Source organism: Plasmodium malariae (genome assembly GCF_900090045.1).
Source record: "Plasmodium malariae genome assembly, chromosome: 7".
Taxonomy (NCBI): Eukaryota; Apicomplexa; class Aconoidasida; order Haemosporida; family Plasmodiidae; genus Plasmodium; species Plasmodium malariae.
Window position 1 is genome coordinate 809,653 of NC_041781.1, and position 25,348 is coordinate 835,000.

Below are 25,348 nucleotides of genomic sequence, written 5' to 3' on the forward strand. Positions count from 1 at the left end.
TTTTTTGTTTCTACAGCTCTCACCAATTTTATGAACAAACGGATAATAAAAATGAGGAGGTGATGTCCCACAACAGGCAAAGCTTGCTATCATTTTGCTATCTTTATATATATACATATATACGCGCGAATATACCTATACATTGAGTATACACACATTTGAGTAAAACAGTTCATTTAGTTGTATATCGTGCTTGTTATTTTTCTTGCTTTTTTTTTTTCTTCATTTTTGTTTGGATGGATGAAAATATTGTCTTACGGGAAATAGAAAAAAGAGGTTATAATCACGTACAGTTTTTTAAGCACTATTTTGGTGCTTCCATAAATGAAAGGGAAGGAAATATCGGAGGAGATGAAGTGGGTGTAGTGGGTGAAATGGGGGCAGTGCCCGAAGTGGACGGACTGACCGACGTAACCGAAGAGGGCAAAGAGTTTACGGGTCTGAAATATGACGAAGGGGAAATACTGGAGAGAGTCCAAATATTGAAGAAACAAATTGAAGTTGAAAAAAATTACTTAAATAATAAAATTAACGAAGAAGCAGAAAATTATAAGGAAAAGGTCTATCATATGAAAAGCCATTTAGATGAAATCAATTTTGAATTATTTAATATTGATATTATTAATAGAATGAATCAAAAAAAGGCTAGTAACAAGAGAGGGAGTAATGACGGGAAAGAGAAAAAGCAAACCCATTTGCTGCAATGGGGAAGTGGGAAGATGGGAAATTTTACGGAGAACCAGGGCGCAGATGTACGCAGAAATATAAGAGACAATTTAGAGGGCAATCTAAGCAGTCGTTTAAGCGGTAACTTAGGCTGCATTTCATGCGGCAGTTCCGATCGAAGCGATGAAGTGGGTAACTATGAGGAGGAGGAGGAGGAGGAGGAGGGTGACTGCTTTCTAATGGGAGAAAATAAGAGCAACTTAAAATTCGAAAATTTGCTGAAGAAAAGTATTGAGACTAAAACATTTCTAGAAGAGGTAAAAAAGGGACTACTATTTTTGAAGGCTCTTCCGGCACTAAAAAAAGACATGAGTGTATTATTTGTTACAGGAAAGAGCATAAAACAAGAAGTGGAAGATAAAATAAAAAACGTATTAACGTTATATAGTAACTTAAAATATATTAATGAGCATGATGAGATAGTATCCTATTTTAGAGAACACGCTTCGGTTGATATATCCGTTTATACTAAAAATTTTTTTGACAATTTTTTTACCCTATTAAATGATATTTTGTCTTCCTACATAATAGATAATACAAGCATTGATATGATGAATATATTGAAAATATATATAGATGTATATAAAACATTTTTGAAATTTACAAATGTACATAATACATATACGAATGAATATTTAATTAACCATATAGGGAAAAAGATAATCGAATTTTTGATATCTAATTTTACAAAAACATTTTTTAAGTTTGCTCAGACGGATAGCGACCATTTTATGTACAACAGCATTATTAATTATTATGAATACTTTACAGCCTTTATAGAGGAAAAAAAAGAACCAATGGAAAAAATAGTTCATCAAATAGTTCTCATAGTTGGTGATGAAAATGAAATGAGAAGAAACCACCACCATAACGATAGGACCTATTCATCTGAATGTATGCATTCTTCTACGAACAAAAATGAAGAGAACAAAGACAAAGCTGAAGTCCCAATAGTAGCTACAGATTTAACTATGATATTTGGCAAAGAGGAGTACAATGACAATATGCCTGATAGACATGTAAATGTTAATGAAAAGGATGAGAAACCAATATATGAAGAAAAAGAGGGTGAAATTAGTAGTAGGAAAAATAAGGAAGAGCATAAAAATGCATCATATGTAGAAAACTACCATGTACATTTATTTAAAGAAAGCATTAACGTTGTTTGTATTTTTATGCAAAATTGGAATTTTCTGAAGAGCCCAGAAATGTCTAATGAAAACGATAAAACGTTGACAAATAATATAAGGAAAAGTTTTTTATATAAAATTATGGATTCATTAAACTCAAGTATAACCATTTTATCTAATTGTTCTCTTTTTATATCTAAAAAGAATATATTTCAAAAAATATTAAAAGAGTCTACATTTATAAACAAAGAAATAGTAAATGAATACTTAATTAACATTACGGATGTGTCTCATTTCGATATGGTATGCTTTGACAATATTATTCTAAAGGTAAGCATATTCGATCGAAATAATTTAATAGAAAAAAGTAAATTGTTTCATTTTTTTACCGATTTAAAGAAAGATATTATAAATATTATACACAAAAAACGCCTTGAAATAAATAATAAGAATATATTTAATTCACACTTTTTTCGTTTCGTCATTTTTTTTTCATTCATTTATCATCACGATACACAATTTCTGCTGATTTTTATAAACATATACAATTTTTTATATGAAATTATTTATAACATAAAGGAAGAAATAAAAAGAAAAAAAGAAGAAAGTGAAATAAAAAAGATACATCAAGCTTATATTGATGAGTCTCTACAACTTAAACAAGAATTTACAACGTCTAATGAAGTAATCGATTATATTAAGACAATAATTTCGACATTCATTAGTGTTTTAAACTTATTTAATGATATCATAGAAGAGTACGAAAAATTTGGTGCCTTCATATTTGAAAGGACTTATTACCACCTTAAAAGTAACACTACTGCAAATATATTGTCTAAAATTTATCTACAAAGGGAGAAGGGGTACCCATCATCAATAGACGGGAATCTTGCCCACATACACACCTATTTTTACAGTGATGACCTTCACCGGAGAGTGGGGCGCGTTAGGAGTATCAGCAATATTAGCAGGGGTGGGAAAAGAGCCGCGAGTGGTGCAAATGGTGAAAATGATGGAACTGATGTACATAACGCCCAATGCGCACATGTTCCCAGTGATGAACGTAACTTAACAAATGGAATGAGTGCTTCGCTGGAAAACATGAAGGGTGAGCAAAATTGCGCTAGAAATTTCCTGACTTTGCAAGGTGAAATTCACAAAGGGGAATACGTAAATAGTGCAGACAACGTAGATGATGCAAAAAATAAGTCAAGTGACGAACTTGCATTTTCCTCTAGAACAGACGCACATGCAAGTGTAGGAAGTAAAAGAGATGCATCGGGTGTTCTCGTTCATTCAGAGGATATACAATTCGATGAATGCGGGAAACATGTCTTAAAATCATCATTAAGCAAATTAAATGAAATAAAAAATACAATATTGAAAAATGTAATTTATTTTTCCCTAATTCCGTTAAATGAGTACTTAAATAAATACGTATCCAAAATTACTTGTATCAAAATGAATCAACAGATAGATAACTTTGATCCTCATGAAAATATTTGTTTAATAATAGAAACAGTTTTTTCATATATTGAAATATTTTATGGAAATAAGGGAGGAGAACATATGTTACAACAGTTGTTCTTACATTTGTCTGAAAAATTTACTTTTCATATTAATAATATTAATAGTACAACCAATTTAAACAGAAACATCATTTTGCAAATTCAAGCGGATGTTAACTATTTTATCAATGTATGCAAAAGATTTAATATAAAAAATTATAAACAGTTTTTTTTGCTATATCATTCTATTTCCTTTAGCCTCAATTTCAAAAAGGAGAACAGTGAAAGTCTGGACATCCAATCCTCTTTTCAGTCTTATATAAATGACCATATTAAAAAAGAAGGACAACTAAACTTTAACATAACAGCTGATGATATTGTAAAAACAGCTCTTTATATCAGCAATTCTTTGATCATCTGATGAGGAACAGTTTATACACTATGTGATTATGTCGCCCTTCCTTTCTTAAGTATTCGGATTGGTATTAGTACCCACAGGTGAGTTTTTTTTTTTTTTTTTTTTTATATATTTTTTTAATTTTTATAGTTACTAAAGCGTAATGATGTTTTTCTTTTCCTTCTTTAAGCTCAGGTGTTTTCAACATTTTCCGGCGTGTGCTCATGTATGCATATAATCGTAAATGTATGCACGTATGTATGTATGTACGTATGCACGTATGTATGTATGTACGTATGCACGTATGTATGTATGTACGTATGCACGTATGTATGTATGTACGTATGTACGTATGTATGCACGTATGTATGTATGTACGTATGTATGCACGTATGTATGTATGTGCATTTACGTACGATAATTTTTTTACCTTTTATTTGGTAACCTCGGCTCATTTTAAATGCTGAAATTCCTTCTTGCCGATAAAAAGAAGTATATCCATAAAACGTACTCATAAAATGTGCATTCAAAACACACGTATAAGATGTACGTTCAAAACACATGCATAAGATGTACGTTCAAATCTTACAAATAAGATATATGCTTCAAACGCTTTTATGGAAATATCCGTATTTTTAGTGCCTTTCATGTGAACATTCACTTGTTCCCCTCCCGAAAGAGGCAATGCGCGAAAATTTGTGCCATTTTAGAAAAATATGCGTGTTTTAGAAATTATAAAATTTAAAACTTAATGTTAATGTTAAAGTTTTTTTTTTCATTCGATTTTCACTCGGCTTCAATTTACCTGCGTCAAATGATTTTTTTCAATTCGGATATTCGCTTTGAGTTTGTTTCCTTTTTTTTTTTTTTTTCGCCCCTGTGACGAATACTGTTGAAAAAGTGCTAAGCAACTGTGCTCATAAGAACAACAGAAGATACCCATTTTTTTTAAAGTAATTATTTCAAGAAATGAGGGTGAAGACAAATTTTATTTTAATTTAGCATTCTTTCCATTTTATGTATATATAAAAAAAAATAATAAAAGAAAAGAAAAGAAAATAAGTACACCATTTTTCACGTGGTCAATAATTTCCACGCTCTAATAATTTTTGGCCATATTTTTTTAAGATGTAAAAATATGATATATTTGGAATTATTTTTTTGTATAGTTCTGCTTCTATTTAATAAGAATAAATATAATGTTAACAATTTAAACTTAAAAAAAAAAAAAAACGCTCATCCGAATATAGTTGTACAGGTGAGCAAAAGGAATGGTATAAAAAAATATAGCTATGATAAATTAACTTTTCTCTTTTTTAAAAATTTCAAAAAATGGGATGAAAATAAAACAAAAAAGAAAGAACGAATATATTTTGAAAGAAATGGAATAAATGTGCCTCAAGATATAGCTATGTTTGGAAAAACAAATGTGTATTACATAAGAGAAAGTATTTATAATAAGGATCAAAACAATTTAGTACCAAATGAAATAGATGCGCAGTGCATAGAAGAACTTGATGATATGGAAGCAGTTAACGACCCCTTAACAAGGGGAAGTATTAGCACTTCCGGTGGTAGCAGTACAGGTGATGCTCAAAACACGTCCAGTTATGTGAAGGAGTATAGCGGTAGTGCCAGTAGTGGTAATAGTAGCAGTGATGGTACTAGTAATAGTAGCATTGATGAGAAGAGTGCTCGTAGCACAGGGCAGCGTGACTTGTCCCATAACAGCTCAGATCACAAGCAAGATAATAGGCAGAACAACATCTTTAGCTACTTGAATAAAGAAAGAGATTACATTACGCAAGTAGGTAATTCCCCCAAAGTAGATGTTTATGAAAGAAGATATAAAGCCGATGTAAAAACAATAAACAGAATTTTTGAAAATATAAATGAAGTAAATATACAATTATTAAAGGACATAAAAAGTATAGATGAAAAAGAAAAAATTATTAACAAGAAAGTAATAGAAAAAGTAAGGGAAGACATCAAAAAATATCAAGAAACAAATGAAATTATGGATATGAAAGGTAATATTATAAAACCATCTAGTGAGAATAAAAATAAAGGGAAAACTGAATCAAAAGATAAAGGTAATACATCCTATACGGATATGGATGAAGAGGAAAAAAACGAAGTTATTAAAAAATTATATATGATTGATAAAAAAACAGATAAATATTTAGAAGAAAATGTTTATTTTGTTTTACAAAGTTGGCTACCAGATATAAGAATTGATGATACTCTAATAATTATAGATAATATTGAAAAATTTTACAACGATTTTGATATATCAAAATATTATGAAAAATTTAAAGAAATAAAAAATAGAAATTTCTCCTATGATTTAAACTCATACGAAATTGAAAATGTTCCAAGAAATATAAACGATGATACAGAAATAGAATGTGAACATATTCGTTCCTATAATAATACATATAACAAACTAAACTATTACAATTTAAAAAAATATTCATATACCTATTCCACGAATGATAATATGGATACGACATTTAAGAAAAATGAACCGATGCCACCTATTGTTATTATTAACACGAAAAAAAATTATATGGTTCAAGAATGGGAATGCAAAAATTTCAAAAATAGACAAAAAAGAAATAAAGCACATGAATTTACAAGATTACAAAGAGCATTCAGGCCATTCTCTTATGTAGATTTAAGTGATATTAGTTGCATTTATAGAAACAATTTTCTTCAGTTAAAAATGAAATTATCGCACAGAAAATATGTAAATGATGTTTATCCCTATTTTGTTCCTATTAATAAAAATTCAAATGAACAATTATTTGATTTTAATGGGTATAAGAAAAATGGAGATTATGCTTGGTCCTTTTTTTGGCATAATTTTAAGTATGATCCAGATACTGATTACAGCTTTTTAAATAAAAATGTTAAATTGAATTTAACTGAAACCAAATTTGAAGACGTTAATAAAAAGAAATCGATAAAAATTATGAAAAAAATTTCAAAAGAAAGAAAGGGTAAATAAGCGTCATGTTGACACCTACGAGGTACTAATATATGTAGTTACCATTTGTAGAGCTAAAAACTGACCATATATGTGGTTCCGGTTACAGCTATTTAATACCCTCGTTTCGAAGGACACAAACAGAACACATAAATATGAAAAAAAAAAAAAAAAAGAAGAGAAGAAAAATGAGAAAAAAGGAGAATAAATAAGAAGAAAAAGATGCAGAAAGCATTAAATGACAACCTTTTTATATTTTATTATGTGCCCTTTATAAATTTAATGCATGTTCTCAGGTAAATAATACAAGGTTTTTTTTTTTTTTTTTTTTTTTAAATTTCCTTTTTTGCATAAGCATAAAAATATATCTAGCATACATTCAGCTTCTTATTTGTTATTTTCAAAATATATTATATAAAATTATGAAATAATATCAATGACAAAACTTCTGTTTTGCCTTTTAAGCATTTTCCTTTATTATTTTATTTTATTTTATTTTTTTTTGTGTGTATGCGTCAAAATGTTTTGGAAAATTCTAAAATTTTAATAATAAAAAGATCCGTTACAATATATTAATAAAATTGAACTTTTTTTTTTTTTTTTTTTTTTTTTTTTCAACAAAAATTATGTATTTCAATGAGAAAAAAAAAAAAAAAATGAATTGTACATACACATGAACAACTTAATATATGTTGTTATCTTACACTGTTAATATTTAAGTTTTCCAATATTCTATTAATATTTTAATTTTGTTTAAAAATCGAGTAAAATAAGTAGAAACTAGGTTTTGAAGTGTTTAATTATTATCTTTCCCGTTGTTTTGTGGGTATTAAATTGTTTCGGTTATTATACCCAAATAAGGGCTTACAGTTATACGTACTTATATGTACAATATATATATATATATATGTGTAAATGTTGTTACGGCTTTAATATTATGTCATAAACATAGCAAAAAAAAAAAAAAAATGGAACATTTCCATTTTTTGCATTACAGTGTAAATTAATATACAATAAAAAAAAAAGTTTTACACTATTTGTTAATCCATTTCATGTGGAGAAAAGCCGTTTAAGAATAAATTAAACAGAGAAGAAAATAAAGGGGAAAAAAGAAAAAGGAAAAAAAAAAGTAAAACAACAAAATAACAAAACTTTAAATTAAAAAGTTAAAAAAGCAGCCTTAAAACAATAAAGGAAATTTTTTTCTCAAGTTTACAAAATGATGTTTTATAAAATTAAAAAGAATGTAAAATTATATGAAAAAAAAAAAAAAAAAAAAAAAAAAAAAAAAAAAAAAAACTAGCTCTACTTGAACAAAAAAAAAAAAAAAATTAACCTAAAAAGTAACATGGTGCATGCACCACATTTGTCCTTTAAAAAAAATAATGGTGTAAGAGAAAAGAACAAATATATGTAATATATAAATATATATATATACACACGTACAAGTGTGCTTAAAAAAAAAAAATATATAAATACATATATGTATATATATATTTGGTTATTTACATGTACTGTTCATATTATTTTGTAAAAAGCAGGTAGTTTTTATATATAATTCATATATTTGTGTGTACATGTAAGGCTTATTTTTATTTTTTTTTCTTGGGAAAAACTTAATGTATATCTACACAATTGAACAAAAAGCACGTTGGCGAATTTTTAACAGTAGCAACACCATCAACATACAGCAAGAAAAAGAAATCAAATAAAATTATATTCATTTAACGAAGAACAAAATAAAAAAGTAAGAAAATAACAAAATGACAAAGTGACAAAGTGACAAAGTAACAAAACAACAAAATAACAAAACAAATATAACAAAATAAGTGAACTAGCGAACTAGCGAACTAGAGAAAAAGAAAAATACATTTTAAATTACTCCTGTCTCTTATTAAATCGCCTTTGAAAATTATAAAAACTATTCTGAAAATTTCATTATTCTGTTTGATTTTATTTTTAATTAAAGTTGTAGATCATTAGTCAACAGCTGTAATATACCTTTTGCCCATCTTTCTGAGCCTCATACAACCCTTGTAGAAGTATCGCTACATATATTATCTTTTTCTTTTTTTTGTCATTAAACATGCTTTTTGCGTCCTGTTATAAACACTTCTCCCAATACACACACAAAAAAATAATAATATATCAAAATAACTTAATGACGAAATAGCGAAATAACGAAATAGCAAAATAACGAAATAGCGAATTAACGAAATAGCGAAATAACGAAATAGCAAAATAACGAAATATCAAAATAACGAAATAACGAAATAACGAAATAGTGAAATAACGAATTAGCGAAATAACGAAATGACGAAATAGCGAAATAACTAAAAGACAAAATAAAATAATAAGATGAAACAAAATAAAGGAATAAAACGCGTTTCCCCAGTTTCACTGAATCATTTTTTTTTTTTTTTTAGTTAAAAACATATTAATATTCATCATTATACAAATCCTAACGCATGTATTTTCACAATTCATCAAGTGCGACATATACATGTTACATGTATACATTTTTCTTTTCTAGAAATGGGATGCAAACAGTCGAAAGTAAGTGAACCAAAAATTCCTGATAAATGTGATATTGAAAAACAAAAATCAAATCAAGAGGGTACACATGTATTTAACAAGGGTAAAAGTATTATTTCTCATAAAGGTTAGCACGAATTATAGAAAATATATATATCTACCGTTATTATTTTAACAGCGTCGCATATATATATACATGTATTAATATATACATATATTAATATGTACACATATATATACCCACATATACATATGTTAATATTTACACATATATATACCCACATATACATATGTTAATATTTACACACATATATACCCATATATACATATGTCAATATTTACACATATATACATATATATATCACGCATATACATATATATATCACGCATATACATATATATATCACGCATATACATATATATATCACCCATATACATATATATATCACGCATATACATATATATATCACGCATATACATATATATATCACCCATATACATATATATATCACACATATACATATATATATCACACATATATACATATATGCGCATACACAAATGTACTTTTTTTTCAACTCCTTCCTTGCTCCACAGATAAGCGCAATAATCTAGAAGTTAAGCCCCCACCTGTCAAGGCAGTGCCAAAAGTGACTCCAAAGGCCTTTCCGAAAAGAGAGAATTAAATTTTAAGATATAAAAATTAGTAAATGTATTTTAAATTTTGTTTTGTTCATGATTTTTAGAATTATCATAAATTAAAAATGATTATTGCTGTAGCTTTACAAAAAAAAAAAAAAAAAATAAAATAAAAAAAAAAAAAAACAATAGTATAAAAAGGATTAAGTTTTATATATGAAAACCATTAGTTGTAATTTTTGAAGTTTAAAATTAACAAAAAACTCGCTTTACTTAAAAATGTTCCTTAATAAATACACCACTCATTGTTAATTAATTTTATTAATTTTTACCTTTTTTTCTATTTAAAATTCGCTAACATATATATATGTATAAATGTACATAATTATTTGTTCTTATTTGTTCGTATATGCTCTTATTTGTTTTTTATTTGCATCTAATTTGTATCTCATTTGTGTCTTGTTTTTTTTTTTTTTTTTTTTTCGAGCTACATCATTTTGCATGATAACAAAAACTAATTCATCACATATGAATAATTATATAAGCACATAAACATATGTACATAATATCTTCATTTTTCACATAATTAAAAATAAAACTTTTATACTAAAATTTTTTATGTGTATGGGCAAATACGGCAATAAACATTAAATTTTATGTATGAAAGATAACATTTTCCCAAAAATAAGAAAACAAAAAACTAAGAGAACACACATTTATATATGCACACAAATGTGCTTACAATATGTACGTACTCACATATTAACATTTATGTGTACAAAGTGAAAATAATGCAAATTGAAAAAACGTTCTTGTACGAATTAAAAGAAAGATTTTCCTTTTTCTTTTCTTTTCTTTTCTTTGTTTATTTATTTTTTTTTTTTTTTTTGTTCTTTCAATAAAATTTCACTAAATGAAGGTTTAAAATGCTAAATATTTTGTATACTACAAATAAATACGACTGCATAATAACAACTTCAAAAATTAAATTGAAAAAAAAAGTTTTAATTTTTTCTAATTCTTCCAGCGAATATTTCTTGTTTATATTATTCGTATTAAGAAAATCACAATTTTTTATGTAATGTTGAAATAAATCAAAGTTTGTAATATTACTCATATTATTTAATTCCCTTTTTTCTTTTTCCTCTAATTTATTTTTGTCATTAGACATTGTGTCTATATAACCATTCATATTTTTTTCTCTTTTTGCATGATCTATTATTTGTAAAAATTTATTTATATTTAGTTTTTCTAAATCGAAATGTAGTTTCTTCACAAAACCATTTCGACATAACAACCGAATTTTTTGTGATAAATTAAATAAAAAGGAACACAATTTTTCAACATTATAATTATGAATTACTTCTTGTGCTACATATTTAAAGCGAATAATATTTAGTATTAATTTTTTTAAATTATTTTCTATATTAATTTTTGTTTCCTTTTTAAATATAGAAGAGTAGTCGCACTTTTTTAATTTCCCTAAGGATAACGATATTTCGCTGTAAGTATTAATAATATGAATGTATTCTGAGTGGAAATCCTTCATTATGGTATTTACTAATTGCCTTTTGTTATTCTTAACACTAATATAAGAATAAATTATGGATGATACTAATAACTTTTCATAATCTTTGGATGTGTATATTTTCTTTAATTTCGCGTACTCATTTTTTCCCCGTACATTTGAATTAATAAGTTTATAATTTTTTTTATTTAATATATCTTTAACGAATATATTATCTGAAAGATCCTTTGTTTTAATTTTTTTGTTTTTCTCATTTAACACAAAACCATAATTAAGGCATACACATTCTGCATTTTTATTAAGAATATTTAAATAATTCGCTATTGAAAAGACTTGCATAAAATGTTTTTTTTGATTTTCATCAACTACATAAATAATTTTTTTTGCTTTTTCATATTTTATTCTGTAGTATATGGCAGCTATATCAATAGCTGCATAAGTATATGCTACATCATTTTGTAGAGTTAGTATGGTAAAATCTTTTTTTAAAGCATTAATTCCATTTTTTCTTATGCTCTCATATATTTCGCTCCTTACTTGGGTTATGTCATAGTGCTGCTCTGTGCTGCTCAAAATGTGTTCTCCCTTTCGCTTGCATACGCCACCACCACCGCTGTTAGTATCCATGTTAATACCCATGTTAATATCGCTGATAATATCGCCGTTAATACCACTGCTAATACCATCAATTCTTCCCTTTTTCTGAAATGCCCGTATTTCCCTTCCTTTTAAAAGAACACAAAGTTTTTCCCCGAACTTAAAAAGAATATTTGCATCTTTCATTTTTTGTAAAATTTGTGGCACATATTTCACGTAAAAATGCTCACCCTTGTCTGTTAACTTTTTGATCCTGAATTTTCTGAATATTTCATTGTTTTCCTGTGAACAAAAAGGGGAGAAACGAGCTCTTGTGCATGATTACATAAGTATACATATATATAAAGGCATGTACATACGAATGAATTCATGTATGTACGTATATATGTCAATATACGTGTATATCTGTGCGCGTGTTTATGCGCACTATTCTAAACGGCTACATAGACACAACAGCGCGCATTTAAAAGAAGAAAAGTAATACATACAGCTCATTTGATAACGACGAAAAAGATCGAACGTGTTACCTTCTTCGTGTTATTGCATATAATATTCCACAGGGTCAGAATCTTTTCATTTTTTTGATACATCATTGATAAGCTGAGCTTACTACATTTTTGAAATATATCTGAGGTGGAATAAAGATTTTTACCTATTTTATAGATGTATTCAATATTATGCAAATTTATATCAACATATTTTTCTACATCAAATTTTTGGTAATTCTCAAGAAATTGTTCTTCTTTTATATTGTTTAATAGGTGCATGTACCACTCAAGGTCTACCATAGCAGTCCGCTGTTTTAGGTCTCTTTCTTCTAAATCAAACGCAGACCTACATAGATGCCCACTTTTTCTATCATTTTGATTATTCCGATTATACTGATTATCACTACTGTTATTATTATCAAGCGTATTTTCATTATTTTCGTTATCGCCAATTTTTTTGTTTAATATGGGGGGAGACGATGCATTGCTGCAACTGGTGGTTCCCTTCTCCCATTTGTGAAACACACTTGTACGTTCATTTAAAGTCAGACTAGATGAAAGGAAATTATCTCTTTCATTTGAAAATAAAATCAAAAAAGTTATAACCACTGCTAGGTTCATATTCCAGTCTCCTATATGACTTCTATTCTTAACAGGAAAATTAAAAAAATGAAAAACATTACTTAACGCATATCCTAAGAATAACGATTTTAAATGACCCAAATGCATGTGCTTTGCCATATTGACACTGCAGAAATCTAGTAAAACAACACCTTTTTTTATCCCACCATTTGCTTGTTTATCTCGCTCTCCTCCGTCTTGTTCTGCTTTTTTCTCTTTTTCCCCCATATTGCCCACTTTGTCCATCTTCGTTATGTCATACAACTCGCAAAAGCGCACAAAGCTGTCAACTATATAATCATCCTTTATCTTTATATTTAAGATACCATTTGAGGAAAGGTGTAACGATTCTATTACCTTAGAACAGTTTTCCTTTATTTGTTCCATAACCCGACTTCTAAGATTATTTATATTTTTTTTTTTATAATTTTCTAAAAATACTATTATACTAGTTTGATATTCATAGTTATCATAAATTTTGTTATCTTCAATTAAACCGTATGAAGGTATGTTTAACGTATCATCTTGAGTGATCTTCTTCCCTACATTTTTTATTTCATTATTTAACAGTGTATGTATATCATCTTCCTCTATTATGTCATCATCTCCATTTGGTTTTACATCTATTTTTTCCTTTCTTTTTGATAAACCATTTTTAAAAAGTATGTTTATAAAATTAGCCTTTCTTTTGTTAGCTAAAACGAAAAAATTAAACTCCCCTTTACTACTACGAAAACTTCTGCACTCACACAGTTGCACATAAAAAGAGCCAAAGAGAATCATAAAATGGGCTTTAAACATTATCCATCATGAGCAGCATATACATGTATATAATTTTATATGAATTTTGTGGGTTTTTGTATGGGCGTATGAATGTATGTACATATGTGCGTAATAACGTGTGTATATTACGCATGTATTTATGTGCATAACATATACATTATTGCTCACTATCTACACATTACTGAAGATTTTTACTCATTCGCCGAAGCGTCAGTATAAATAAACAAATTTGAACACTTCACCAATATCAAAAACGGCAAATATTATAGAAGCAAAAAAATGATATAAATGTAAGTAAAATAGAAAAAAAAAAAAAAAAAAAAAAAAGATATGTGGTGTTCTCATAAACATTATGTTGTATTGCAAGTTACTCTAAAAAGCGAAAATAAGAAAAAGAGGATGCGAAACAAAAAAAAAAAAAAAAAAAAAAAAAAAAAAAAAAAAAAAAATTCTGCATATATAATTTACAATTGACGAATGAATAAACTTATACGTATAATCATGGCATCCATTTGAAAAAGTAAAATGTATCATTAACAACCTTGTGTATATACATTCATGTTGTTAAGGAGCTATGTAGATAATACTCACAAGATTTTTTAGCTCCTAAGAAAAAGGATTACGAACGAATAGATGATGCGTACAGAAATTGTTTGGTGTTTTTACCAACGCTGATATTATGAGGGTTAATGCGCCTGTGAGGTTGAAGAATCGTCATTATTTGTTGTAGTATATTTCCACTTATATGCATATGAGTATATAGATATGTATTTATGTACATATTCATGTATTTACGTATGTATGTTTGCACCATTGTACCTTTTTTCTTATATAAGCGCGTGTGTTCAGCTGTCCCTACGCATACCTAAACGAAGCGCAGAAGAATGCCAGTAACAGATAATGATCTACTGCGCTTTCATAATATTCATATTAATACTAACGAATACTATTAAGTCATTTAAGATTATGAAAATTGTGATACCGATTACTAGTGGATTTAATGTTGTCGATGAACATTTTGAGCCCAAGTATTTTATAAAAAACAAGATGCGTTTTGTTACCCCATACGTTTACACATATAAACTGTATTCCAAAAAAAGATGGATGGGGAGAAAAATAGTGGATGTTCTAAACTCAGAATTTTGTGCCTATGATATAAATTATTTTGTTGAGTCAATAAGAAAAGGATATATAAAAGTAAATAATGAAAATGTAACTAGTGATTATATAATAAAAAGTAATGACTTCATTGAACATAAATTACTATTATTCGAAAAACCTGTCATACATAATAAAATTATAATACTGTATGAAGATGAAAATTTCATTTGCGTTTATAAATCCTCCAGTATACCTACGCACCCCGTTGGTTCATATCAGTTTAATTCTCTCCTAAGAATTATTCAAAATTATATTAGCAAAAGATTATCATTAAAAAGAGATTCCTCTGTTTTTGATAAATCGGAATGTAAGTTAGACGAAGACATAATAAAAATATGTTTTAATTTTGCAAAAGTAAATATTCCATTTGTTAATGATGTCAATGTGATGGAAAAAGCAGAACACATGAAAGAAATAGAACAAATAAAGAAACAAAAAATGAGAGAACAAAATGTACCGTTCCCTGCTTCATACAATGTAAATTATAATGTTGATGAAAAGGGGACGAGTGATCACTTACCCAAACTTCATGCCGCGAAAAAGAGAAAAAATTGTCAAATTAATATAATCGAAGAAAATAATATGAACAAGTCAGATAATAACAATAAATTTGCAAAGTGTTCAGAAGAGAGTGATAAAAAATTGGGGAAATTCCCACTGATGAATACAAAGTACACAAAGGGCGAAAATTGCAAAAAGGACAAAACGAACCAAACGGAACAAACGGGCCAAACGGAACAAACGGAACAAACGAACCAAACGGACCAAACGGAACAAACGGAACAAACGGAACAAACGAACCAAACGGACCAAACGGAACAAACGGAACAAACGGAACAAACGGAACAAACGAACCAAACGGACCAAACGGAACAAACGGAACAAACGGACCAAAAGAGCCAAGTGCAACTTCTAAATGAGAACCTATTTTCCCCTACGAGTGAAATTAAAACTTCTTTACTTGATGACTTAAGCACCAAAAAGGATGCGCTAAATAACGAAAAGCGAAAAATCAGAAGCAGTAACGATTGCGGTTGTTATATGAGTTATAATAGTCTAATCACTAAATGCGGCGGTAATAATAATAGGGGTGATATGAGTCAAAATAATCTAAGCAGTAAACGCAGTGGTAATCTAGTCAGTGGAGGTAACAAAATGAACTCCAAAAGTGAGCTGATATGCAATGGGCTAAATGTTACAGGCAAAAAAGACCAAAAAGAGGAGAGTAAAGAAAAAGACGATTCATATATATACACACTACACAGATTAGACAAACTAACCTCAGGCATAGTACTGTTTGGAAAGAATAAAAAATTTTCTACCTTCTTTTCTCAAAATATATCAAATAATAAAATTAAAAAATCGTACATTACAAGAGTGGATGGCGATTTTCGAGACCTCATTAAAAAGCTTCTAAATGAGAATAAAATACTGGCGGGTACCAATAATAATAGTAATAGTAAACTTTATAGTGATAGTAAACTTTATAGTGATAGTAAAATTTATAGTGATAGTAATAATAACGACTATTTAAACGATTTGATTGAACACTACTGTAGCAATACTAAGGAGGATACTCCTCTAATATTGAATGATGAAAACTCATTTAAAAATGACATATTTTTATACGAAAACACATACAAAAAGGAGGATTTGACAATCGAGAAAAACAATATGAATTCACTAATGAAAATTGTGAATGAAAAAAAAAATTATTTAAAGGATGTTTTTGACATAAGTAAATTTGTGGAAGAAGGGGTAGCAGAAAAAGAAAAGCTAATCGGGAATCCAAAAGGAGAGCAAAAGGAAGAATTAAAAAAAAAAAAGCCAAAAGGAAAGCTGAAGGAAGGAGAAAAGGAAGAGGAACAAAGTGATGTGAGTGGTGAAAAAAATTTTGCAAATAACCCAGAAAAGAACTATTACGACGAATTTGAGGAATACAGCAAATACTTTGTTGTTGACTTCGGTTACATGTACTGTGAAAATAAAAAACTGTTAAAGTATGTTTTTACAAAATATACAAAAAGTAATCATAAAATTTCTTATAATTATTCTTTAAAACCTAGTGTAACTAAATTTATGTTCTTATCATATAATCCATCCCTCAATGAGTCCCTTATTTTATGTCAGCCTGTGACAGGAAGAACTCACCAAATAAGGGCTCATCTGAATTATTTATCTTTTCCTATATCGAATGATCCAAATTATAACAAAAAATTTGGAGAAGAATATATGAGCAAATCGAAGTGCTTACACTTTGACCAAAAGATAGAAAAAGAGAGCGGAATGATTCGTCAAGACAGAGAAATGAATCATCAAGATAGCGAAGTGAGTGATCAGAATGGTAAGGAAAATATGAATATCCAAAAGAACATGGAGTCCGAAAAATATTCTTATTTTCCACTCATTCCCTTTTTAAATACATCCTTTAATTGGCTATATGATGAAAATATAAATTTAAATGATTCATATACTGAAGAAAATTTGCATAATTACTTCTTTAAAAATATTGATAATATTACTTATCATAGTTCAGGAATATTTTTACATTCTTTCAGATACACATGGGAAAAAATCTTTGACGTTTTTACTCTTCTCCCTAGGTGGTGCTACTTATTTTATATTTCAAAAAATGTTTTAACCTTTTTGTTCTACAGCTCTTTATCATGAAAAATATGTACATATACATATATGCATCCATGCATATATATATATATGAATGTATGCTTGTATATATGCATGTATGTATGTACATATGTATGTATTCATGTATGTAAATGTGTGTATTTTTTATTATTTTTTTTTTTTAAAAGTTCTTCACAACGAATTTTATCAAATAAATATTGTTGTGCTCAAATTTTCATGAGTAAAGTATTTGGCACCCTTAAAATTATACGTTGCCGCATTGTTTTTGTCATTTCTTTTAAATAGTACTTTCACGTATAAGTGTGTAGAACTCGGTTCTAATGCTTGTATCCCTAGGATTGTTTGCCTGTTTACTCCTCGAGCAGATGAATGTGTACTAGTGCACACAGACATGCACACAGTCATGCACACAAATATTCTCACACACATTCACACATATGTAGAAGTTAATGCCTGGGAACCAATTTATGCCCACATCATATCCCCCTTGTTCAAAGAAAAACAAAATGGAGAAGTACAAAACAAAGTACGGAAGTTCTTAACATAGTTGTGATGAATAAAATAAAAAAAGAATGGAGAATTAAACAACAAAAAATCAAATTGTAACAACCGTGTGTACTTCCTGTCTTTTTCTTTTTTTTTTTAAAGTAGACAAAAAACAGCATACCTTTCCTTGTTCCATTAATCATTTCGCTTAAAAAGGGCATGCTCTTTTTCATTGTTCTCTTCAGCGAAATGGCACTAACATTTAAATAAGTTTCATATTTATGTAAATGTAACAATTTTTCCCTTTTTATGAAGAAAAAAAAAAAAAAAGAAAAAACAGAAAAAGCGAATAAAAATAATTAAAGTTGTTAAAAAATATGAACACGTCAGGAAATTTGTAGTTCAATGCATAAAAAAAAAAAAAAAAAAAAAAAAAAAAATTTACGTCTCACATATGATTTTGCCTCAATTTAGGGAAAAAACAAATGGCCTAAAATTATACATTAAAAAAAGGGGCTTAACGAATGAGGGTACATGTATATATGTGCTATATCTTTTAATATCACCTATTTTAAAGTAACTTCCCGCGAAAAATAAAAAAAAAATCCTTACTAATAGGACGCTTACTACATACACGCACACACTCGCAGTAGCATTTCCTCACTATGCGTTCCCACCAATTTAGCAGTTATACTATATTATGCTTTATTAGACCTCGATACGCAAGGAATGGCTCATTCACGCTGTTCATTAATTCCTCAAAAGAATTACTGCTCTTTGTATCAGAATTGTTATACAAGAATGAGGATCTACTGCTGTTATCCGAAAAAACTGTTACACTTTGTTTATTTTTGCTACATCGTTTTTTCCCATAATTTGAAATGTGAGGTATGGCATATTTGTCTTCATATTTGTCTTCATATTGGCCGCTATATTTGCTGTCATGAGTCAATTTTTCCTTCCGTCTTTTCCTTTCATCATCGGAAAAAAGAAAACATTCTTCAGTGCTCGTTTCTTTTTTTTTTCCTTTTTCACTATTCTGTAATAATAAATATTTTATGCTTTCTATTAAGTTTGTATTTTTTTCACTCAAGTACGATATCTGTTCGTTCAAATTTTTTATTTTTTTTTTGTCTTCACCTAGTTGTGTTTTTGTTATATTTAGTAACTCCACATTTTTTTGATAACTCTCTTGTAATTCTTCTACTTCTTTTGAACTTTTATTTTCTTGGATAATTTTCTGTTCAAGTTCTTTTGTTAGTAATTCAAGTATTTCGGCTAAATATTTTATATCACCATTTGTTTTAGTAATTTTGTGTAACACAACTTTTCGAAAGTTTTCAAAGGTTTGATCTTTTTTTAACATAGTTATTTCTTCTATTAACTTTTCTTTTTCTTTTATTTCCATTTTAATGGATTCCCTTAACTGTTCACGCTCTGTGTTCAATGTGCTTATTTTAGATTCATTCATTTTATTTGTATTGTTTGTTTCAGATTCTTTTTTTTCTAAAATAATTCTATTCTCTTCAATTCTAACATGTAAATTTTCATTTAAACCCTTTTCTAGGCTTAACTGATCTTGAGTTAATTCTAATGCATTCTCAAGTTCAATAACTTTTTTTTTTAATTGATTTTTTATTTTTAAAAATCGTTTTTCTTTTTTATAAAATATTTTTTCTCTTTCTATATACTTGTTCTTTTCCTCTTTCAGAAAATCAGCTATAGGGGCTCTATCATTTTTTATATCTTCCTTTAATTTCTCTAGCTCATTTTTATAAAAATTTTTATCTCTCTCTAATTGACTTTGTTTATCTAGTAGTTGTATATACAATCCTCTCAATCTATTCGTTTCAATAAATTCCATATTGTATGACCCTATTTCATTACTACTAAAATGTTTTTTGTTTCTTATGTCATCAATTATTCTTGTTAATTCATATTTTCTTCTAAAATTTTCTTCTCTTAAATTTTTTATATTTTCCTCTAATAGGTTTATTTTCTTTTTCTTCCCCTCTTCCTCATCAATATCATTATACTGGATTTGTCTATCGTCATTTTTTCCTCCTTTAAAAATGTTAACATTCTCATTGTTGGAATTAATACCATCAAGAAATTGTAAAAGTCTGACTACCTTGTCCTTCGCCATGTACAAATTATTTACGCCGCATATTTTTTTGCCTCTCTTCAAAAAGGAGAAATGAAATATTTTCATTTCCTTTGATGTTATATTTACTGCCTCTTTATTTACCTCTCCATTTGCCTCTCTATTTGCCTCTCCATTTGCCTCTCTATTTGCCTCTCCATTTGCCTCTCTATTTGCCTCTCCATTTGTCTCTTCATTTGTCCTTCTTTTTCCGCCTCTTATATCTGTACCTGTTCCCAAATCGGAGTCATCGTATACAAGTTCAAAATCGTAAACATAACTGCGTGATTTCCCTTCTTCTTTATTTACTAAAAAAGAGCCAATTCCATTTTTATTAATTCTGAAGAGATATCTTTTTTTTCCAAAATGATTCCTAGGATTATTAGATGCACACTCACTGCCTTTCGAATCAGACGAGGAGCATGAAGAAGAAAATGAACTTGAAGAACTTGAGCGATTTTTCCTTTTCTCTTCCTTATCATTTGTTGCATTAATCCTTTCTGGTTGCACATTTTTGTTATTTCTATTTAATGAAGGCGGAAATGGTGATATTACTACTTTTGGTTTACATTTTACAGATCTTCTATTTTCATTCGTATTCATAAATGTTGTCAAATAGTTGTTTGAATTTTCATCAGATTCACTTTTTAAAATAATGTTACTGTTCAATTTTGTTTTTTCTCTTACTAGAGTATGAAATATTCTCTGCTTATTAAATTTTTCATTGTCCATAAGTAATGTTGGGCATTTTTTTTCAGTATTACTAAAGCTTTTTCTTATCCAACTGTCCTTACTCGATAATGTATGTTCGTTTTCCGTTGTTTTTAATTTATCATTTAAAAAAAAATTATTCAGCGATTCGTGATGTGTGCAGGAGTCAAAAATGCTTGAATTTGCTTTTTCGATTTTAGTTCCATTTCTATGTTCATTTGTGCTATTTGAGTCATATTTGTCACATTTGCCCTTTCTGCCAACTTTTTTCACTTCTTCATTTTCTCCAATCCCTGTCATTACGTCTCCTACACCATTCAGAAAAAACTGTTTCCTAGCATTTATTGAAATACTCATTCTTTCCGAATCACTCATTCTTTCACTATTTGAATCTACAAAGGACGTTGTTGAAGGGGCAGTGGAAGAACCCTCAACTCCCCCCCAAATTTCCTCATTAGTACTATTTAAATAGTCTACAAATTGTTTTCCAACCTTATTTATATCTTTTCCACTTTTTTTCATATCTATTTTGGATTTATTTATTCTATTACTGCTTATTAATTTATTTTCCTTGTCTTCTTCTATTTTGTATGACTTGTTTATATCTTTCATTTTGTTCAATAAATCTAAAAATAACTTTTGTGATTTTTCATCACTTAAATTCTGTATACTATTCATTTGAATTAACTTTAAAATATCTTTTAGTGTATTTCTTTTTTGATACATTTCATTTAACATTGTTGTGTTTAACATTGAAATGTTTCCTTGTTCATAATTTACACTCGTTTTATTCATATTTTCTATTAATTGTTTTATGTTAATATCTTTCTTCAATTTATGTTCATTATGAGAACTGGTAAATTCATTCTTCCTTTCGTCCAATAAAAACATAATATATTTTGATAAAAACTCATTTAATTTTTCATATTTTTTTTTTTTCCTTCCTTTCCACCTTCTTTTCCCTATGCCATAAATTTTCTTATCTTTTCTTATGTTTAATTCGTTTTCTAAAAAAAGAATATCATCATTCAGTTCTGCTATTTCGTTACTTAACTGAGTGCTAGCATTATATACTAAGGACAGTAATATCTCTTTAGTCATTTTTTTTTGACAAAAAAAAAAAAAAAAAAAAAAAAGGAACAAAATAAGAGGAGAAGAGAGGAGAATTACCCCCTTGCTAATGTAACACTTAGGATTATTCGAGATCCTGGTGTAGTTAATTAATTATTGTGCTTATGTGTGTGTGTGTGTGTGTGCGCGGAATTTCCTGAATATTTTGTATTTTTGCAAAACTGTATCTTTATTTCCTCTTCATTAAATACTGTGCCAAGATTTACCTCAAAAAATGTAAACGTATACTTAATTTCTCACCTTTGTTCATCGTCAAAAAATCGTAATTGTTGTATTATGGTTGCATAAGCATAAACAACGTAAAATCTTCAGAAATATAGGAGTTTATATAAACAATTTAAATTACAACGGACACAACAAAAAAAAAAAAAAAAAAAAAATTAAAATAAAATAAATAATCAAAATAACGCGTTTAAAAGTAACATATTTATATAGGAGAAATTCTTAATTGTTAATAATGTGTGTTACATCATTTAAGATAAATATAAATGGGTGTTAAGATTGCATGCGGAAGAACTCTCTATATAAATTCATAAATAATTTCAATGAAAGGGGTTATTATGAATCTAGAAATTAATAATATGTTTATAGGTAAACAACTAAAAACTGTAAGATCAGTTTTAATTTACAAAAAAAAAAAAAAAAAAAAAACAAACAACAGAACAATGAAACAACAAAACAACAAATCAACAAAACAAAAAAACAACAAATCAAAAAAACAACAAAACAACAAATCAACAAAACAAAAAAACAACAAATCAAAAAAACAACAAATCAAAAAAACAACAAAACAAAAAAACAAAAAAACAAAAAAACAGCAAAACAAAAAAAACAAAATGATGTGTTAAAAAATTGTACTTTAAATATGCAAATTTGAGTACTGAAGAGTACGATGCTTTTTTTTTTTTTTTTTTTGTTTTTTTTTTACTTCCTTTTTTTCTTTGCTCTTTTCTCTTTTTCAGAATTGAATATAATTTACACTTTGTGCAATCTCAAAATAAATTTTACGCTTATAGAACATTTTGGAAAGTGTACAGGCTCATATGTGTATATAAATTTTTATTAAGCACTTCAAAATAAAAATTATCTCCCGAAATTATTTTTCTCTCATCAGTCAACCCAAAAACGTAACAAAAGGTACCATATTTCATTGTAGAATATGCTAATAATATTTTTACGAATTGTATTATATATATATATATATATATATACATATTTATGCGTGTTTGTCTTGATTTTTTATTTATGTGAATACGTGGGTAAAAGTGTATATCCCATTTTCACAGAGGTAATTATTAACTTTACGTTTATTTACATAATTTTATATTTGGCATAAATTAGTAAGGTAACCCTTAACTATTTTAATATTTGCCATTATTTAAAAATGAGTAAAAATATGCATGAATAAGTCAGCTAAAACTGGTATATATATAGACTGTGTTGTGCACGAACCATTTAAAGCTGTTAAATATTTCGATTGTGTTATGAACAAGTCAGTTAATATTTTTTTACATATATTTTGTCATGGGAAAACCTGCCAACATTGTTAAAAATAAAATGTATTATTAACAAACCTGCCAAAATTGTTACAAATAAAATGTATTATGAACAAACCTGCCAAAATTGTTAAACGTAAAATGTATTATAAACAAGCCTGCCAAAATTGTTAAACGTAAAATGTATTATAAACAAGCCTGCCAAAATTGTTAAACGTAAAATGTATTATAAACAAACCTGCCAAAATTGTTTAATATACATTGAGTTCCGAACAACTCAGGAAATTAATATATAATATAGAACAGTTTATTATGTTTTTATATATAATAAATTTAAAATGGCTAGTAAAAAAAAAAAAATTCTTGTTACTATTTTTTCGTTTAGGAATTTTTTTTTTTTTTTTTTGTCACTTATATGTACATTTTATTCAAGTATCGTTTTTTTTACTGAACAGTAGAGCATAAGTTATGTTTTTTTTTTTCTGTGAATACCATATCGGGAGCAGGTGATTGTGACGCATATAAACGTACAATTACTCAAAAATGGAGAAAGACAGAAAAAAAAACATATACATTTGTAAATATATATATACATGTACATAAACATTTACATATACATATACGCGTATATATATTTTTAAAATTGTGAACACTTTAATAACAGATAAATTAGCACATAAAAATGCACATTCTACAATCAGCTACAAATAAGGTTGATAAAAAATAAATAGTTCATAAATGCTAAGGCATACTATGCAATGAGAAAAGTTGAAATGTTAAAAAATTAAAAAATAAAATAATATGACGAAAAACAAACGAAAGCGATTTACAACGAAAAAATGAATTACATTCTACAGCTAGCTATAAATTGAAATATTGAAAAGTTTATTTTAATTATTGAAAAGGTACCCATTTCCCTCTTTCATATGATGAAATATTTACAAATATATACTTTTCACAATATTATTATTAAAATAAATAGAGCTAAAACAACTTACGTTTAAAAACAATGCACAAAATATTAATGCCAAAAAAAAAAAAAAAAGTAAACGTTGAGGGATGGATAAAAGAAATGCAAACGTAAATGTGCACGTAAAAGCTAGCGTTAACGTGAGAGGAGATGTGGTCTGATATATTAAAATATAGGCATTTAAAACATAATAAAAATATTCAACGTAAAATAAACAAATAAAATAACTACTAATAGATAAAAAAAAATTATTATTTACGTTTTCTTCATGCTATTCCTATTTTTTTTTTTAAACGAAAACTAAAAAATAATAATTTTAATTAATTACAACATTAGAAACATTAAAATTTAACAAATAAAAAAAAGAAAAACAATAAAAAAGAGAAACAAAAATGTTACAGCACAGAAAATTTTTACTTGTATTCACTTCTTTTCTTTTCTTTTGATAAATATTCTGTTGCTATTTTACCTAAAGCTTTCTGAAAAAATTCTGTTTTTATTCGTAATGATCCAGGCCAATCATTATAATCATCTATGTCTTGGGGAGCCTTAGGATTATACTTCTTCATATTTTGAAACATTATTTTTGACACTTCATCATGGAATATATTAATTCTTTCTTCTTCGGACAACTTAGGATATTTTTTTGGATCTGGTGGGTAA

The 25,348-nt window shown here is 27.6% G+C and overlaps 7 protein-coding genes across 7 annotated transcripts in view; 4 read left to right on the forward strand and 3 right to left on the reverse strand.

The window, feature by feature from the left end:
* Positions 1 to 236: 236 nt before the first annotated feature.
* On the forward strand, positions 237 to 3,785 carry PmUG01_07025100 (conserved Plasmodium protein, unknown function; the record flags this gene model as incomplete). The annotated part of the gene is made up of 1 exon (XM_029003987.1): positions 237 to 3,785. The coding sequence occupies one exon, from the start codon at positions 237 to 239 to the stop codon at positions 3,783 to 3,785; it is 3,549 nt and encodes a 1,182-aa protein (XP_028860722.1).
* Positions 3,786 to 4,899: 1,114 nt separating this feature from the next.
* On the forward strand, positions 4,900 to 6,771 carry PmUG01_07025200 (conserved Plasmodium protein, unknown function; the record flags this gene model as incomplete). Its single annotated transcript, XM_029003989.1, has 1 exon — positions 4,900 to 6,771. One exon carries the CDS (start codon positions 4,900 to 4,902, stop codon positions 6,769 to 6,771), a length of 1,872 nt encoding a protein of 623 aa, XP_028860723.1.
* Positions 6,772 to 9,285: 2,514 nt separating this feature from the next.
* PmUG01_07025300 (conserved Plasmodium protein, unknown function) lies at positions 9,286 to 9,971 on the forward strand (the record flags this gene model as incomplete). The annotated part of the gene is made up of 2 exons (XM_029003990.1): positions 9,286 to 9,412; positions 9,883 to 9,971. The coding sequence occupies 2 exons, from the start codon at positions 9,286 to 9,288 to the stop codon at positions 9,969 to 9,971; spliced, it is 216 nt and encodes a 71-aa protein (XP_028860724.1).
* An 848-nt stretch (positions 9,972 to 10,819) lies between these two features.
* Positions 10,820 to 13,941, reverse strand: PmUG01_07025400 (arginine--tRNA ligase, putative; the record flags this gene model as incomplete). The annotated part of the gene is made up of 2 exons (XM_029003991.1): positions 10,820 to 12,331; positions 12,577 to 13,941. The coding sequence occupies 2 exons, from the start codon at positions 13,939 to 13,941 to the stop codon at positions 10,820 to 10,822; spliced, it is 2,877 nt and encodes a 958-aa protein (XP_028860725.1).
* A 966-nt stretch (positions 13,942 to 14,907) lies between these two features.
* On the forward strand, positions 14,908 to 17,772 carry PmUG01_07025500 (pseudouridylate synthase, putative; the record flags this gene model as incomplete). Its single annotated transcript, XM_029003992.1, has 1 exon — positions 14,908 to 17,772. The coding sequence occupies one exon, from the start codon at positions 14,908 to 14,910 to the stop codon at positions 17,770 to 17,772; it is 2,865 nt and encodes a 954-aa protein (XP_028860726.1).
* Positions 17,773 to 18,922: 1,150 nt separating this feature from the next.
* Positions 18,923 to 22,189, reverse strand: PmUG01_07025600 (conserved Plasmodium protein, unknown function; the record flags this gene model as incomplete). The annotated part of the gene is made up of 1 exon (XM_029003993.1): positions 18,923 to 22,189. The coding sequence occupies one exon, from the start codon at positions 22,187 to 22,189 to the stop codon at positions 18,923 to 18,925; it is 3,267 nt and encodes a 1,088-aa protein (XP_028860727.1).
* A 2,909-nt stretch (positions 22,190 to 25,098) lies between these two features.
* PmUG01_07025700 (phospholipid or glycerol acyltransferase, putative) overlaps positions 25,099 to 25,348 on the reverse strand; it is a gene marked incomplete at both ends in the record, with an annotated part of 1,882 nt that continues 1,632 nt past the window's right edge. The window contains one exon of the mRNA XM_029003994.1: positions 25,099 to 25,348. This exon is cut by the window's right edge and continues 35 nt beyond it. Within this exon, the coding sequence (XP_028860728.1) occupies positions 25,099 to 25,348 (250 nt within the window).